Source organism: Centropristis striata, chromosome 17 (assembly GCF_030273125.1).
Source record: "Centropristis striata isolate RG_2023a ecotype Rhode Island chromosome 17, C.striata_1.0, whole genome shotgun sequence".
Classification (NCBI taxonomy): domain Eukaryota; kingdom Metazoa; phylum Chordata; class Actinopteri; order Perciformes; family Serranidae; genus Centropristis; species Centropristis striata.
In genome coordinates this window covers 15,374,190-15,393,840 of record NC_081533.1, presented here as the reverse complement: position 1 = coordinate 15,393,840, position 19,651 = coordinate 15,374,190, and the positions used below count along the sequence as shown (strand labels likewise).

At 38.4% G+C, this 19,651-nt stretch overlaps 1 protein-coding gene across 1 annotated transcript in view; it reads left to right on the top strand.

The window, feature by feature from the left end:
• Nucleotides 1-1,253: 1,253 nt before the first annotated feature.
• lpcat4 (lysophosphatidylcholine acyltransferase 4) overlaps nt 1,254-19,651 on the top strand; it is a 21,619-nt gene continuing 3,221 nt past the window's right edge. The window contains exons 1-10 of the mRNA XM_059355454.1: nt 1,254-1,560; nt 3,915-4,278; nt 7,817-7,929; nt 10,935-10,995; nt 11,215-11,273; nt 14,709-14,743; nt 15,366-15,420; nt 17,273-17,355; nt 19,036-19,161; nt 19,258-19,414. Coding sequence (XP_059211437.1) covers nt 1,471-1,560; nt 3,915-4,278; nt 7,817-7,929; nt 10,935-10,995; nt 11,215-11,273; nt 14,709-14,743; nt 15,366-15,420; nt 17,273-17,355; nt 19,036-19,161; nt 19,258-19,414 — 1,143 coding nt within the window. The 5' untranslated portion in view covers nt 1,254-1,470. The remainder of the gene's footprint in view (nt 1,561-3,914; nt 4,279-7,816; nt 7,930-10,934; nt 10,996-11,214; nt 11,274-14,708; nt 14,744-15,365; nt 15,421-17,272; nt 17,356-19,035; nt 19,162-19,257; nt 19,415-19,651) is intronic.

Here is a 19,651-nt window from a genome sequence, read left to right as displayed (position 1 = left end):
TGTCATGTCATAATTCTGATTTTAGACGTATCATTCGCCTAATACGCTACAATAAAATCAACTTTATTTTTCTATAATAAAATATCACAATTAATTTGATAGTTCTAGTTTGTATTAGTAATCAGAAACTACATAGAAACTTATTTTTTCAAAGAAATGTAATGGAGTAAAAAAAGTACAATATATGACTGTAGAATGTGGTGAACTAGAAATATAAAGAGGGAGAAAATGAAAATAGTCAAGTAAAGTGCAAGTAGCTCAAAATGCCTATATGTACGCCTACAGCACTTAAATGAATGTATTCAAATTAGTTGCTTTACACAACTGAATAATATAATACAGTCATAGAAACAATTATTAGACCATTATTAGACAAAAATAGCTCATAAGAGTTTAATTTAAGAGCTGATATCTAGCCATTTTTCATGGTTTTCTCAATAATAGTAGAATATGGTGGACTAAATACTCAAGTGAAGTGTATTCTTAGTTACTTCACAAATATATATATAGAAATAGAAATCTGTGGTTTTTTTTAAATAGATTAATAAATGTTGATGATATGTTCAAGGACCTTTGTTTCATTAGTGTTTTGGGAATAATACTTACAATACTTTCTCTTGTGATTTATTTATAAGATATTTTAATACCTACATGCTTGTGCATAACAGTTGTAAGCTGATTTAATAATATATTAAATATAGAAAAATACATTTTTTAAAATAGAAATACTCCCATCAATATATATATATATATATATATATATATACACACACACACACACACACACACACACACACACACACACACACATACACACACACACATAATAAAAAAATTAAATAATTTAAATAAAATAATTTAGAAAATATATATATAACATATAAATATATTTTTACTAAATTATTATTATTATTTTGTTCTATTTTTTTCCGGAAATTAGCCTTTTTTATAAATTTACTTTGGTATTTAAAACCATATTTTGATAATAATTTAGTAACTTGACTGAAATAGGATTTTATTTTGACGAATCACCCACAAATTATCTGATTTTTTTTTATCTTTATTTATTTATAGCAACATTGTATCTATAAGTTTCATCTTCTCCAAAAATTTCTAGGAGCTCTGGTTTCAGGGACCGGTCCGACCCGCCTGACCGACCCGCCCCTGAGTCACTGTGGGCCGGGCTGTCAAACCGCTCAGGGGGCGGGACAGGTGAGGAGGAGGAGAGCATAAAGAGCAGCAGAGTGAAAGCATGGAGAGTTTTTCCTAACGATGTTTGTCTCGCCATAAGAGCGAAAAGAGACGGAAAGTTGTTTTTTTTTTGTTTTCGTCCGTTTCATTTTTCAACAGAAACGTATTTTTCCATACCTTTTAAGGAAAATAGCCGTTTCTTCAACCGACAAGGGAGTGCAAATACATCTTTTTTTCTTTTTTTTAAACATATTATTTCAGTTAAACTCGTCCGTCGCCATGGAGAAGCGCGACTGTCACTCATCAACCCAGGAGTATCCACATCCGTTCGTCCACAAAGTGAAGCTGACAACAGCCCAGAGGATCAGGGTAACGTTTGTTTTAAAGTATTTTATAAAAATTAAAAAAAAACTTAATTTAATGCCAGTTTAGAGTCTAATCAAAAAGCGACAGAAGTCAACGGTCTGCCAGCTGAAACTAATCAGGCACTAATTAGACAGGCAGCAGCTGAGTTCATGTAAAGACTAACTCCAAACACCAACAGTTAGATAAGGAGGCTATATATGGACATCTGCCCAAGCTCAACAAGTTCCCTTCTATGGTCATTTCTACATGCCATATTTCAGTTTTCCATTTTTTCTTTCCATGTGAGCTTTAAAGGGAACAAAGAGTCGTTTGTACCTGGTGGTGACTATAAGCAAAGCAGACCTGTCATAAATGTTTCAGGTATGACAGATGCATACCACATAGTTGCATAACCATAACTCTTTTTAGACACATCAGATGGGCAGGGCAACATTTATAAGTATATCGTCACACTGTTAAAATAATCGCCTAAGTCATTTTTTGTCAAAATTGTTTTTTTGTTTTTTTTTGCCTAAATCATCTCCTCATTGCCACCTATGGTAAAATCGCCTACATCCTCAGTTGATCAGATCATGTGATTTTACCCCTTTTAAGATAATGGCCTATGTCAAGTGTGTGACTTAAGCGAATTTATTATGCCTAAGTCAAAATAAAATGTGACTTAGGCAATTTTTTTTAACATGCCTTTGTGACTTAAGCAAGATATGGTAACACTTTATTTTGAAGGTGTCTACATAAGACTTAAGCAAGATATGGTAACACTTTATTTTGAAGGTGTCTACATAAGAGTGACATGAGCGTGTCATAAACATGACATGGGATGTGTCGTGAACATTAATGACACTTTGAAGTAACATTAATGCTCATGATACTTGTCATGTCATGTTTCTGACAGGCTTGTGTGACTCTTATGTAGACACCTTCAAAATAAAGTGTTACTTTAAGTCACAAAGGCATGTTCAAAAAAGTCATTTATTTCTCTTAAGTTACATAATTTACACACAGTGTTATTACTATGCCAATAGCCATCCTTTGTTACATCCTTTTTGAGAAATGATCAATAAATGTCATATGTTACACTTTTGGTGAAGTTTCTTGTGTTTCCTGCAAAACTTGAAAAAATGACTTAGGCGATTATTTTAACAGGGTGACGATAAGTATGTGTACAGTACCGATTTCAAAATCACATTTAAAACCAGTAAATGAGTCAAGTACACAGTGTTCCACTCATATCTGACAAGTCTTGACACATCTATTTAATCACGCCTTCTAACGTGTATATCAAATGATAACACAACTTGGTGCTCACTGATAAAGTAACGTGTTAAATCCTCCAAAAGAATAAGAGAATAAGTTACTAAAGTCCAGTGTCAGTGTTTAAACATCAGCCATGACTGTGACTATGCAAGCTGTTTTTTGCCAAGCAATATCTTTATTACTCTTCTCAAATAACCTCCAATAACAAATGTGTTTACATCCAGTATATTGAAGAATATCAAAGGCACCTCTTACATGTCAGATATTGGAAAGAAAGTGACAAAATGCGCACATCAATAATATATATATATATATATATTTATTATTATTATTATTATTTTTTATTATTTTTTTTTTTTTACCTATTTAGTTGATGACAGAACAATAATCTCCAACTGTTGTGATAAATGATTAATCGTTAAGGCGATTTTGCATACAAAAATGGCATAAAATGCTGTTTCCAGCCTGTCATATATGTTGTTTTCCTCCGTTTTATGATTTTATATCATATTAAACTGAATATCTTTGGGCGTTGGACTGACAAAACAAGACATTTAAAGATGTCACTTTGAGCTCTAAGAAACTAGGATGGACTATTTCTTACATTTTAATGTCAGATTAGTCAATAATTAAAACAAGTCTAATTCAGATAAAGTTGTTTGATTAATTAAGCAAGATATGGTAACACTTTATGTTGAAGGTGTCTACATAAGAGTGACATGAGCGTGTCATAAACATGACATGAGATGTGTCATGAACATTAATGACACTTTGAAGTGTTTCTGACAGGCTTGGGTGACTCTTATGTAGACTCCTTCAAAATAAAGTGTTACCATATCTTGCTTAAGTCACAAAGACATGTTCAAAAAATTGTTCAAAAGTAATTTATTTCTCTTAAGTTACTTAATTTACACACTGTGTTATTACTATGCCAATAGCCATCCTTTGTTACATCCTTTTTGAGTGAAATTATCAATAAATGTCATATGTTACACTTTTGGTGAAGTTTTTTTGTGTTTCCTGCAAAACTTGAAAAAATGAGTTAGACGATTATTTTGACAGGGTGACATTATGTTTTTTTCCCCCCTTGTGGTCCTCAGGGCATCATCCTGGGCACCATCCTCTTCCCTATCCGCGTGGCCCTGGCAGCCCTCTTCTTCCTCATCATGTGGCCGTTGGCCCGGCTACGGATGACCGGCCTGTCTGAGGAGGAGCGCTCCCGGCCCGTGGTGGGCTGGAGGCACTGGCTCTACCACAGCATCGTCCTGTGGCTGAGCCGGGCCGCCTTCTTCTCCCTGGGCTTCTACTGGGTGAAGGTCAAAGGTCGCCGGGCCGACCTGAAGGAGGCTCCGGTGCTGGTGGTGGCTCCTCACAGCGGCTTCCTGGACATGGTGGTTCTGACTAAAACTGAACTGGCCACGGTGGTGTCACGGTCTGAGAACAGCAGCCTGCCGGTCATAGGAGGTGAGGATACACACACACACACACACACACACTCACACACACACACACACACACACTCACACACACACACACACACACACCCACACACACACACACACACTTCTTTTTTTTTTTTTTTTAGATATTTTTGTGGGCATTTTGTAGCTTTATTGATAGGAGAGATATTGAGAGTGAAAGGGGGAGACAGAGGGGAAGACATGCGGGAAAGGGCTCCGAGCCGGATTCGAACCCGGGCCGCTCGCTTACGAGGACTGGGCCTCTGTGGTACGCACTCTACCAGGTGTGCCACCGGGAACAGACAATCAATCAGATAATTGTTTGTCATTTATCAAGCAGAAATATAAAACGTTGGCTTGTTACAGCCTCTGTAATGCAAATGTTAACTGTTTTTTTTTCTTTTTTTTCCTGCTTTGCATCTCTGTAAATTGAATATTTGCTGTAGATTTGACAAAAACACCTGCTGCATCACCTCGGGCAGCATCAAGGCAACCATGAGTGTTAATTGTTTCATTGTAAGTTAAAATGCCCAAAACTCTCTGGCTGCAGCTTCTTTTTTTAGCTGCTTTTTAAAGACGCTGCTCTTGCAGTTTAGAGTATTCAGCAGGTGTTTATGTCCTTGATTGTTAAAGATGTGTTCAAAGTGGCCCAGCTTCTGTTTTAGAGGTGAGACGTGTTGGACTGTCTCCAGGAAAACGCACACTTTTTGATCATGTAACATGTTTCATCAAATGTAAAGGGTGCGATAAGTATAGTTTTATAAAGACAATGTACTCAAACTAATATTAATCCCTCTCCAACTAGTAGTTTAACTACATTTTGCAGTAACTTGCTCGTAGTTTAACTGCATTTATATGTGTATGTGTGTAGTCATTCAAGTAGTCAAATTACTTTTTTTGCCATTTTTTGGGGTAATTAAACTACTGAAATTATGAATCATAAATTGGGCCATAAAGGGAAGGAACATTTTTATTTCTTTTTTATTATTTTAGCATAGCTTTTCTTCTGTAGTTAAACCCCCTTTGAGCACCCCACCCCCCTTTTCTTTCATGCCGAGGCAATGACGTCCATCAGACACACAACCACACAGTTCACTTGAACTTTGTGTAACGTCAGTCATAGGTCAAACTCTTGTGGTCCGATAACACTGTGCTGTCAGATTAAACCCTTTTTATTTATTAAAAAGTGGATTTGTGAATGAAGGAATATATTTTTATATCTGAAAACCTTTTTTTCTGGTTTTAAATGGGATTTGTGGGAAAATAAGGACAATGAAAGTAAAAGCATGAAAAACCCAGTAATGCTGCTGAATCTGGCAGCAACAGATAGCAGCATTATTTGTGATAAGGAAATTCATAACTGATAACTCACACACACAAACGCACGAACACACACACTCATACACACTCACTACCTATCAAATGACATGCTGAAGCTACTGAAAAAATGATATCAATATATAATCCGACATCAGCATCTGTAGTAAAGTGTGATGTGTTGGATTGCTTTTTCTGCTGTTCCGACAAAAAGTAGTTTGAACTACTTTTTCCAGGTAGATTTAGTTGATTTCTCCCTAGGGCAGCTTTTTTTAGTGTGAAGTAATTTGTCGCCTGCAAAGCTAACCTTTCAAAGTAGCTTCTCCAACACTGCCCTTATGACCCACTAGAAGTGTGAGGCGATGTGTGTTTCTGCAGAGACTCTGCCTTCTGCCAGAACTGTCCTGAACAGCTTATAGAAAAGAGAAAATACAGGCAGAGGTTGTGGTCACTTTTATGTTTTCAAAACAAACATAACCAGCAAATAGGTTTCACATTTAGTTCAAAGAGGTTTATTGTCCAATGCACAGTAAGGAAACATGGTTCCCTGCACAATGACATTCTTTCATTGCTGTCCACAATGAAGGCCAAACGATAAGAAATCTGAAAAAGTATAGATGTATTCTAAAGACAGCATGTGCAAAAATACAATAGAAATATAAACTATACATGCATAAATTTAGTGCAAAGTAGTGTGTGCAAAGTAGTGCGCAATTGTGCAAACTGAAGATTAAGAAACATGTAAACAGTCAAGTACAGTTGCATGAGGTAGACCATGATTATAGACTCCTGTCAGCTTCTAGATTAAAGAGTTCTTTAATCTGGAATTCCTGCATTACACACTTCTGTACCTCCGCCTGAGGGTAGAGGTGTGAGGGTGGAGGCAGCTCTCCTGTGCACTCTGCAGTGGTAGATGCTCTGCAGGGAGTGCCACTTTTTTCTTAACTTTGCTCTTAAGACAAAATTTAAGAAGAGAAAAAGGCAGTTACTACTGGACCGTTTATTATCTGCTGTCTTGTTGTTACCAGAAGCAGTGGAAATGTTATGTAATGTAATTTTGTGTCTTTTTTTTGTGCTAATTTTGTCTTTTTTTCTGTCATTTTGTGTCTTTTTTTTTTGGTCATTTTGATACTGCCTCCAGCGGCCCCCAGGTGATTTGAGTTTGAGACCCCTGGTTTAATGCATAGACTAAAAAAAGCAGCTTTTGTATTTTTGACATTATGCAAAACTATACTATACTATATCAGGATTTCTTTAAACTCTTGCTATACTGTAACACTGTCCAAGCCTACTGGACTCCAAGAAACACCACCGTAATTACATTTTTTTTTTTTTGAATGTTCACTTCCATCCTCGTCCTTTTCCTTGTGTCAGCATTATTTTCTTTATAGGAGATGCAAAAATCTGAATCACAGCAGGAGAGTAAAATCACTTTGGGGAGGCATAATGGATTAACATGTTTCTACGTTGGTGCTTGAGAAGTTGTCGGACTAAAGCATGCATCCTGAAGGAAGCTAAGAAAACGGCAGAACCATCCCCTTAAAAACTAAATTTCTTTTGTCAGTGGCTGAGAAGGAGCCAACTTTGAATATTGTCTTTACAACCTGCAACAGACCTTTCTGACTCATTCTGGTGTTTTTCGAAAGTTTATGTTTACTTCAAAGCATCAAAACTGTAGTGTCCTCCTTTTTCTTATACCTGCATTATTTTCCAGATAGGAGATGGAAAAATCTGAAGGGCAGCGGGAAAGAAAAAACTATTTTGTGAGGCAGAGGAAATGTGTAAATGTTTTACATTGCTGCGGGAGAAATGGGGGGGTTGGGGGAGTATTCACCTTGCCAAAACCTTGTAACTATGCAACTTTGAGAGTGCGTGGATAACATAATGTTTCACTAAATTTGATTTTTAACTTAACTGACACAGTTGGCACAACAGTGTGCACACAGACTGTAAAACACACCCCAAGGCCGGCCACCTACAGTATAAGGCAAACAACCAAGAGTAGTATATGGAATAAAGGGGTCGAGGAAAATAAAAGTATGCAAGGCAGCCCAAAGATAAACAAGTGACTCACCCATTTGGCTTCTAATCTGCTCGGCCTGCTTCGGCACTTCCTGTCTCCCATTCTTGGCTGACTGGCTCTCGACTCCTCCCTCCTTTTTGGTTCTGGTTCTGATTTTTCTTCTTTTGTAACAGTTTGTTGTTTTTGTGTGTTTGTGTTGCAGCTCTGCTGGAGTTTAACCAGGCTGTGCTGGTGAGCAGGAAGGATCCGGAGTCGAGGAAAAATGCAGTCACTCAAGTCACAGACAGGCTGACCTCCGATGGCTACTGGCCTCAGGTGACATGTCACTTAACACTTCTTTTTTTTTTTTGTGTGTGTGTGTGTGTGACTTCTGTTGACAAAAGATTATCTGCTGCTGTGTTTATTTAAGTGAAAACACTGATGCATTATCTCCCTCCATCTTGACTGAAGGCTTGTTTACAGAACTGGCATCTGGCATTTGTTTTTTTTGTGTTATGTGGCAACATGTCAAACTCAAAACGTTGTTGTTTTTCCTCCATCATGTAAGAGTACTTGCATGTTTAACTGCCAGCAAATCATATCTCAAATACAAATCATAATCCCTGATGGTGCACTTGTTCATACTAGTCTTCAGTCAGAACAGGGTGGAAGATTTAGAGCAGGGGTGGTCAACCTGCGGCTCCAGAGCCTCATGTGGCTCTTTAGGACGCCTGCAGGGGACAAAAAAAATTATATATTTTTACATTCAAATTTTCATTTATCAATGGTGTAGAACAAAAACTATTTGTATTCTTTAATTGTAAAATTGTATAGCCTTTTTTACAGCATATTAAAAAAAGTTTTGACATTTAAGTCAACTAAAATGTGCTTCACAAGCTTACGAAAGTCTCCGGCCCAGCGCCTTAACCTTTAAGTTTTGCCAACTTTGACTTTAGTTTTGAGTTCCCCTAGATAGACTACTTTTCAAAATCATATTAATAAATGCTCAATATGACTATTAATAATGTTTGTAGGCTAATTTAGACTTATTAGGCTGTCTCATTTAAATTTTAGGCTCAATATAAGGTTTGCGGCTCCATTCTGCAATTTACAGTGGCTCTATAGTGAGTAAAGGTTGCCCACCCCTGATTTAGAGCTAATTTTGCCTTAGCTGGTCCAAATTGAAACACCTATCCTTCTACATTGGACTGGACGATGTGAAGAGAAGTAAATATCACACTGTTTTTAGCCAAATATCACTATCTCTATCAATATTACAGCAGTATTGTAGGGTGGACTGTTGGCTCTTTCACAAAATGTTTACATAGCGATATCTAATCATGACTCATGTGGCTATATTGACTAAGGGGGTAAAAGCAAATAATACAATAGCTAGAACAGTTCAGAAAATAATCTAATTTTACAGTAATTCAGCTTTTAAAACCAGGAACTTGGATATTACGATATCGAAAAACTGAGATATCTAGTGCCATGTCACAATATTAATGTAAGCTGTTATACAGCCCAGACCTCCTTCTACATATAAATCAAACTTGTTTTATTAGACAATCTTTCTCCATAACTAAGTCTAACTGGGTGGGGCTTAATGGCCCTGTTTAAATAATCTGTAGCGTATGGTCTAAAGTGCATTTAAGGTGCGTCCAAGTTCACTTTTGGTATTTAAACGGAGCATAAACCTGCAGAGTAAAGCTGGAGATGTACTTGCCATAAACTTCATGATTGCATGAGAGATGCTTAGAATGTCCTGAATCTGTTTGGAGCTGTTGCTGTGCACAATTATATTTAAATTTGCAGACACACGTCCACACAATGTAAAACACATCATAGGAGTCGTACAGGCAACATGCATGATGGAACGGCTGACACATTCTGCCTGTATAATGCAACTTAAATAATGATCACCATGCCATGCTGGCATCATCTTTTTCAGCACAACCTCACCTCATTGTTATTTTGTCATTTTGACTTACTGGATCAACATTTAGAAACACAAAAAAACAAGCAAAACACAAAAACACACACAGAATTACAAAAAATAAAAAAACAAATAAAGACACAAGCATGCATAAAAACACACAAGAAATGCACAAAAACACACCAAAAAATAAAAATAAAAAACATATAAAAAGAGATAAAAAAGACAAAAACACCAGAGAATTACAAAAAAACAGTAAACACAAAAGATTGCATCAAAAATGTTGAAATGCACAATGCAAAATTAGAAAAATCTCTTCAAAAGAAGTAAAATCATGTTACTACACTTGGTCGTGGCGTTTTTTGCCTTTGATGAAAAAGAGTTGACGTGCTAAATTGGACATGGAAACTTCTGGAAAAGCCAAAACTTTAGAGGGAAGCTGACAGCAGGGCTCCACATGACTCCAATACAGCAGAGACAGGAGTCATGTTTGTTATTTACATCCTGTGAATTCTGTATTTCTATACGGTCTGACTTCTCTGGTAACCCTCTACTGAAAACCTCCAGTAAGAAGCTTTGTACACAAGCAAAAGTGTAAACATTGTTGTTTACAATGCAGCCAGTTATGCACTGGGAGCATGGTAAAAGTCATGGTAAAATTCTTTGTTTGTGATTTTTTAAAATACCTTAATATGCAAGTTAGGCCATTTGTTTTAAATATTTGACACATTTTTTTCCCCAATATATTTATTGTCTTTTTCTCATAATACAATGTCCCATCGATGAAACATTCAGTAAAAACTTAACAGTTCGGGACTGGAAATACTTATATTGCATAAACACACATGCACACACGCACACACACACACACACACACACACACACACACACGACTTGCACCAATATCAGACAGGATTAACATGAAATAAAAATAAAAATGTTCCCCTACATTGTTCACAGTCGCCTCACAGGTAAAGCCTACTATTCCAGCTTTCATGATAATCATGTATGGTTCCCTAAGCTGAACAAAGTCTTTCTGTTTGCCCAAATATTTGACACATTTTAATGAAAATATGAGAAAGTAATTTGTGGCAACTGAAATTTTGCTGCATAAAAGTAACGAACAACTACCCAATCACATTTTACACTATTGGGGAAATGCCAGGAACAACAACAACAACAACAACAACAGTGCAAACCTTATTGAAAACATTCAGTCTCTGCTTGTGGTGGCTGCTAGATCGCTGATTCAGCACAAATGGACAGCTGATCAAGATTAGATAAAGAATTAGGGATAATAACTTGATCAGCTGTGGTTAAAGAGGTGAACCACACTTTTCTGCCTCCTGGATTTGATGTGCTGCACGTCTTAACTAATAAATCACATTTCTTAATCTTTGCTTAGATGCTGATCTGGCCTGAAGGAACCACAACCAACGGCAGCGCTCTCATCAAATTCAAACCTGGTGAGTCCCATCTGGTTTTTCCTGATGTCTGCTTGGCACATACCACCGTTTGTGCAAATCATGCAGGAATGAACGGCATGAGAGGGGGAAAAGGGTGTAGCAGCCGATTGCTTTGCTCTTGGATGATTGACTACTCTCCCTTCTACATCGCTCCTCTTTTTCATTCCAGTCTTTCCGCTCAGTCTCATTTTTTTTTTTCCTCTCTCTCGCTGCCCTCAGGTGCCTTCGTCGCCGGAGTCCCAGTCCAACCAGTTCTGCTGCGTTACCCCAACCAGCTGGTGAGTGAAGTCACTGGGGCGGCAGGTTGATCTGCTAGTTTGTTACAACGTCCGGTCATTAATAAACATGACAGACTAGATACCTGCAGCTGCCTTTTATCCTGTTAGTGTTAAATATTGAGTCAATTATAACTAGAGTTTTTTTTATCCAATAGGACTGGGTAAGTAAGTAGTACACTTACATTTTAACTGGGGCTATGATTTAAAGCTCTCAGAGTAGGAAAATACTTCACTGAACTAAAGGAAAGTCTCTTTAAACCTCTGAAGTCCAGGAGATTTTGGTTCAAATTTGTCTTCCTGTGCATTAATTTCTGTCTCTGTTCAGCATCTTTCAGTCTGTCCTTACATCACATGCATGGCTCCTTTTTCTCCACACAAACTTGGCTATCAGTCAGATTTTTCATTTTATTTTAATTAACAAAGCATAAAGCTGCCAGGAACCCAAAATACAAACAAAAGACACAACCATTTATACACGCAAAAACAGCAGAAAAAATAATAAAAAATAAAACTACAAAATAGTGTAACATGTAAATCAAAAATAGTAATAGTTCAAAATTCACATTTTAAAAATGGTCTAGAAACATAAATGGCACACTGTGAAAGCTCCTATGATTGACTTTCAACTGGCTTTCTCAGCTTGTCTACATATCATATATAAATAAAATGATTACAGTAAATAAAACATGTGTATTTTAAATAAATAGATGGACTCCAGAGGGTTAATAAACATGACAGACTAGATACCTGCAGCTGCATTTTTATCCTGTTAGTGTTAAAAATTGAGTCAATTATGATTAGAGTTTTTTTTTTTTTTTTTTATCCAATAGGACTGGGTAAGTCAGGCATGTCTAAACTATTCCAGAAAGGGCCATGTGGCTGCAAGTTTTTCTTCCAGACAAGCAGAAGCACAACACACATGAGTCATTTAATCAACTGATCTCAGGGTTCAAACAGCTGATCAGTAGAATCAGACGTGTTCTCGATTGGTTGGAACAAAAATCTGCAGCAGCAAAGCCCTGCAAGGAATAGTTTGGACATGGCTGGTGTTAGAAAAATTGCATGAGTAAACCTTGAAAATTGAATTATCTGACACCAACAGGAAAATACCTCACCAATTATTTCTGTGCAGTCTTTGATGGGGAAAGGATGAGCTGGAGACGTCCGAGTTCTCAGTTTAACAGTTTTATTACAATACGTCAAGAAATGTGAATTACAGAGCTCTGGGATTCACTTTAGGAATCAGTTTAACTGTCCCTGATACACACAGACAGGTTTCAGGTCATGAAGTCTGAAAACCTCGTCTCTCCCCCTGCAAAAAACCCCAGTTCCACACTAACATCGTTTAATTATATCATGAAGGTAGATTTCTTCCAGGAAGTCCCGCCTTCCCCCTCTGCTGATTCGCCAGTCTTCTTTCATACCACCTGGGCAACACAATCACTGCTGCCCAGGACAAGGCCTTGTGACCTGCTAACAAACTTGTTATGACGAACATACTGCCTTATTATGTTCTACAGAAATATAACAAGAGCCCAACTATTTTTCAATATCTAGATGTTCTTTTAAAGTTTAAAAAAATATAAGACAGACAATACTATTTTTTTGTGATTATAGAATCTTAATTAGTTTAAGCAAATGGAATATATGTAATTAAAGTAATCATAGTTTTCTACATCAACATTAACACACAAACACAATCAATGTATCAAAATCATATTACCTGATTAATATAAATGCATGGAGATAGACATTATCAAGGTTTAGTGAATTACGCATGCATAGTGACCTGTGATGACTGTTGGAGAAAAATCACAAAGAGGAAAAAGAGAGGAAGACAGTAACATTTCATTTTCAACAACGTATAATATTCAAATTATTCTAACACTGGGGTAAGTAGTACACTTACATTTTAACTGGGGATATGATTTAAAGCTCTCAGAGTAGGAAAATACTTCACTGATCTCAAGGAAAGTCTCTTTAACCCTTTGATGCACAACATATAAACACCTTCTAATGCACAACATGGGTCAAAAATGACCCACATTCATTTATCATGTTATTTCATGCTGGCTGTGTGTTTGAATATCTATCTTTTTTATTAGAACAGGTCATTATATCCATTTTTCCTTTCATACTTTTATGAAGAAAAATAGTTTTTGTATTATTACATCAAGTTTACACACATGGGTCAAAAATGACCTTGTGCATTAGAAGCACAAGGTGGAAAAAAAAAAGTGATAAACTAAATTAACAATTTGAGTATAAGTGTAACTGTTTGTCTTATTTTGAAGGTTTAACTTTAAAAGAGTTGTTAGAACCACCAGATTACATTGGAAAATCACATATTTTAACATTGGAGACTTAATTGGAGAAATTAATTTATTGCAAAGATATAGAATATAAAAACTTAGTCGGGTCACTTTAGTCCCATGTTGTGCATCAAAGGGTTGAAGTGGATTTACACTTGTAAACAAACAAATTGTCTTGGAGTTATTTACCCCCTGGTCTACTGAAGTAAATAACTATACCAGAAAATAAATGAATGCAGTTTAAACTTCTTTTTTTATATTAACAATTCACAAAACTCGCAAGTATTTAAGAGTGTATTCATTCCCAAACAAGTGAAAGTGCATTGCTTTACTAAGGTACAAATTTTATTTATTTATTTATTTTTATTAAATTTTATTATTTTTATTTATTTAACCTTTATTTAACCAGGGATTATCCCATTGAGATTAAGAACCTCTTTTTCAAGGGAGTCCTGGCCAAGAGGCAGCAAACACAAAATACAGTTACATATTTACATAAGACACAGACCTTAAACACGTTGTGAGAAACAAGTGCATATTGTGGAATTGGCCTCAATAACTCTCAGTTTGGATTTAAATGTGCTCAAAGAAACTAAGTCGGTAAGTTTCCAGTCTTTCTGTAACTTATTCCATGCATAAGGTGCAAAAACAAAATCTTTGCATATTTTCATGGACTTTACGTGAGTTGAAGCATTTTAACGTGTTACAGACAACTTTTAAACATATACGATAACTGATCAGAAACTAGAACCGTCATACTGTTTTTACAAGTTGAACATAGTATCATAGCGATGCACATACAGGGAGTCTTTGTTCTGCTACTGCGGTTTGTTTTGACACATTGTTTTTATCCGTCATGCCTTCCTGCCCACACATCAGTGTGTGTACACTACACTATCATGAATTATTATCAGGCTGTAGTTATGTTTACGGACATACTGTAATATTTGTCCAAGCCGCACTGTGCACACACACTGGGCCTGTCAGGGTGTGTAATAATGGGAAATGGACCTGGTTAACACGTGCTATAAAACAAACTCCCCAGCCAGCCTCTTACTAACAACACATCTATTCTATTTGTGCTGTATCCACTGTTTGATTTCCTTTTATGACTCTTCTTCAGGATACTGTTCGCTGGACCTACAAAGGAACAAGCTGGTGAGTCACATCAATGGGACTTCTACATACTGTGGGCAGGTAGCTCAATAAGCTGGGAAACACATTTTATAGGGATAGTTTAAGGTATTTATATGCTATATCCGCGTAAACATATAATTAGTTGGTGATTTAGCTGCCATCATAAATAGTTTTTGAGGATTATCATTAAATCATTATAATTTCTTGTTGGAATGAATACCTTATTTAATCTGTATCCTTTGTCCCTCTTTTTAATGTGTTGTATTTATTTAATTTGAACACCACCATTGCATTAAAATCTGTAACCTTTATCTTTAAAGATACAAAAAAAAGATTGAAAGAAGGTGAAAAAAGAGGTTTAAATAGAAAATAAGTGCATCCAACAAAAATAAATCAACAAAGATGCAACCATAACAAGATCTTCAAATTCAGGTCCACAAATTCATACACAAAAAAGGAATTTGGAATTAATTTTTCCCTTGTCCCCTTATTTAAGAGGTATTTATAGATTTATAGCATTTTATATGACTTGAAATACCAATAAGAAAAATGGAAGAAATAAATATCGGGAGTAGCAGTTACACACTATTATATTTCAGGTTGAAAAAAAGTCAATCTAATCTAATGTCTTTTTGTCCGTTAGGCTGGAGGCCCTGTGGCACACAGCTTCTCAGCTCTACACCAACAGCACTGTTGAGGTAAGACAGACGGACACTCGACAGAGACTCGACAGAGACTCGACAGAGACTCGACAGAGACTCGACAGAGACTCGACAGAGACTCGACAGACTCTACTTGACTCGACAGACACTAGACTCGACTCCTCAGACACTAGGCCCGACTCCTCAGACACTAGGCCCGACTCCTCAGACACTAGGCCCGACTCCTCAGACACCAGGCCCGACTCCTCAGACACCAGGCCCGACTCCTCAGACACCAGGCCCGACTCCTCAGACACCAGGCCCGACTCCTCAGACACTAGGCCCGACTCCTCAGACACTAGGCCCGACTCCTCAGACACCAGGCCCGACTCCTCAGACACCAGGCCCGACTCCTCAGACACCAGGCCCGACTCCTCAGACACTAGGCCCGACTCCTCAGACACTAGGCCCGACTCGACAGACACTAGGCCCGACTCGACAGACACTAGGCCCGACTCGACAGACACTAGGCCCGACTCCTCAGACACTAGGCCCGACTCCTCAGACACCAGGCCCGACTCCTCAGACACCAGGCCCGACTCCTCAGACACTAGGCCCGACTCGACAGACACTAGGCCCGACTCGACAGACACTAGGCCCGACTCCTCAGACACCAGGCCCGACTCCTCAGACACTAGGCCCGACTCGACAGACACTAGGCCCGACTCCTCAGACACTAGGCCCGACTCCTCAGACACTAGGCCCGACTCGACAGACACTAGGCCCGACTCGACAGACACCAGGCCCGACTCCTCAGACACCAGGCCCGACTCCTCAGACACCAGGCCCGACTCCTCAGACACCAGGCCCGACTCCTCAGACACCAGGCCCGACTCCTCAGACACTAGGCCCGACTCGACAGACACTAGGCCCGACTCGACAGACACTAGGCCCGACTCCTCAGACACCAGGCCCGACTCCTCAGACACTAGGCCCGACTCGACAGACACTAGGCCCGACTCGACAGACACTAGGCCCGACTCGACAGACACTAGGCCCGACTCCTCAGACACCAGGCCCGACTCCTCAGACACTAGGCCCGACTCGACAGACACTAGGCCCGACTCGACAGACACTAGGCCCGACTCGACAGACACTAGGCCCGACTCCTCAGACACTAGGCCCGACTCCTCAGACACTAGGCCCGACTCGACAGACACTAGGCCCGACTCCTCAGACACCAGGCCCGACTCCTCAGACACCAGGCCCGACTCGACAGACACTAGGCCCGACTCGACAGACACTAGGCCCGACTCCTCAGACACTAGGCCCGACTCCTCAGACACTAGGCCCGACTCGACAGACACTAGGCCCGACTCGACAGACACTAGGCCCGACTCCTCAGACACTAGGCCCGACTCCTCAGACACTAGGCCCGACTCCTCAGACACTAGGCCCGACTCGACAGACACTAGGCCCGACTCCTCAGACACTAGGCCCGACTCGACAGACACTAGGCCCGACTCGACAGACACTAGGCCCGACTCGACAGACACTAGGCCCGACTCCTCAGACACCAGGCCCGACTCCTCAGACACCAGGCCCGACTCCTCAGACACCAGGCCCGACTCCTCAGACACCAGGCCCGACTCCTCAGACACCAGGCCCGACTCCTCAGACACTCGGCCCGACTCGACAGACACTAGGCCCGACTTGACACACTCGACTCCACTGTTGGTTTTAATAAGTGCAACAAAGCAGCACAGGTGTTTGTTTAAGACACATTTTAAAGTCAGTAAAGTTGGTTATAAAATGGTTTTAATGTGTAAATATTGCAATCCAGTGTGTGTTTTGCTGATACTGTGACTCAAAGGAAAGAAAACAATGGCTGTCTTTTATTCTGCTGCAGTTCCTGCCAGTTTACAACCCCTCCGAGGAGGAGAAGAACGACCCCAACCTCTACGCAGACAATGTTCAGAAACTCATGGCCCAGTAAGTAGCAGAATAAGCAACAAACAAAACACAATGAACATTTACTTGCCACCAATATTGGCTTTCTTTGGTCTACAAACACCAAATGCATGCACCTTCCCCACCCATCTAAACATGGTGTACACTCACCTGCGAGAGCAAAGTAATAAATTAATAATTAATATAATTAGGAATGTATACATAGGCATTCCCAAATTGTACCTTATCCCATGAAAATTAATACAAATGAATGGTAACGTGGATATAAATACAAGAAAAGATAAATAAACTTCGAAAACAAATGTACATTAATTAATCAATAAATGTTAATGCATATCTTGTAGGTGTATGTACTGCAGGATAAGCAGCTAAAGATGCAGATAAATAGAGAAAAAATAATCTCTCAACCTGAATGAAAACAAACAAACAATGGGGGTTTGTGAGGAGGTTGTAGTTTCCCAAAGCTGCCACTAGATATTAATAAAGAGCCATATTTGTTTTATGGATAGCATCTTTATTCAAAATGTACTTTCTGACATGCTTTGTGTCCGTCTTAATGTTTTTATGTGCACTGAGAAGCAGTTGTGCTGTTGACTTTAAATATGTTTCTGCAGTATTATTACTTACACCTCTGTGAGGATTAATGGCTTAATTTCAGATTTTCTGACATTGCAGTGTTTTTGAGTTGTCATCCCTTAAACCCCCAGTTACTGTGAATCAAATGTTGAGCTTATTTGCTTAAAACTTTGGAGTTATTGTTCTTGAATCACATGAAGAAAAATTTCACTTTTGACAGGATTTTTATCTTGTTTCAACAGAGTTTTCTGTCAGATAACTACATTTGTTCTTATGTAAATTAAAATACATTTTGGATTGTATTCCGAACCGAAATGCACATTAGTGACTTTGAATTTTCAGTTTTATTTAATGAAAACTTTCAGGGCATACACATATTGGAACTTCGTTTTTTAAGTTTTAATTTCCAGACAAGTAAATATACACAGGTAAATTCCTTTTATACACAAGAATGAATAATGATAAATAAACAAATTAAAATGGAATAAAATAAAGTGATGTGAAAAATCTAGATAAAAACCTATATGATTAACCCTTAATAGGGCACTCATTGAAATACTTGCAAATTCCAAATTTCAACCCTAGGAAATATTGCGGGCTATTACATACTGCCAGAATGTGTAAAAAATTAAAAATAAAATTTAAAAAAAGTTATGGACCCGGGGGAGGGGGGTAATATTTTGAGAAAAGTTACAAATTTGTGAGAAAAAAATCTCAAATTAACGGTAAAAAAGTTGACGAGATTAAAGTGGCAAATCTACGAGAAAAAATGTGCAGATTAATGAGACTTAAAGTGGTGAATCTGCGAGAAAGAATTTTTTTTTTTCCCCCATTTTTTTCTCGTAAATCTGCGACTTTTTTCGCGCAAATTTGCCACTTTAAATCTCTTAAATCTGCGACTTTTTTTCTTGTAGATTTGCCACTTTAATCTAGAAAATTTGCAAAGTCATTGAAGAATAACTTTGTTTGTATGACTGTTTCTTGCAGATTTTTTTCCGAAATTTTTCATTTTTACATTGGAGTAAATTAAAAGAGTAAATTAATCATAATTAAATAAAAAATACAGCAAAAAAATAAATAAAAGTATTTGTAAAGTGTCTTATAATGCCCTTCTGCTGTGTTTAGGGCCCTGGGAGTCCCAGCTACAGATTACGTGATGGAGGGCCGGGTTCCTGTCAATAAACTGGGCGGTCTCTCTCTCCCGGTGGAGTCTCCTGCAAAGAAAACGCTCTCTCTGCTGCACAGAAACGGGTGAGAGGAGAAGCGTGTTCATGTTTGCCTCCTGATCTCTTTTATCTCCTCCTCTTCTCTGCGCTCACCGTCTTCGTCCGTCTCTCTCTGTTTCAGTCTGGAAGCACATGAAGTGGAAGCAGCGCTGGGCAGAATGATTGACAGGTGTCAGTCAGGAGCTGAGGAGTCCAAGGCCGGTTCAGAGGAGCTCGCCTCCATCCTCGGGCTGACGGACAGGCAGACAGCTGTCACCATCTGCAGCCTCTACTCCAAGGTAGAAAAAAACAGGTTTTGTTTTTTCTTTGTTTGTTTGTGCATGTTTCAGTGGTGATTTGATTTTTATCTACAAAAAACAAATGTAGACAAACAAGTCTCCAAAGCCTCTACACCACTCACTAAATGTGTTAAAGTGTCTGCTACCAGTTAATGCAGAAAATGCAAAGGAAGCTGCTTTACTGAAACTTGGGCATATTGTGCTAAAATTTAAATTAATTGTGCAGCCGTCCCAAGT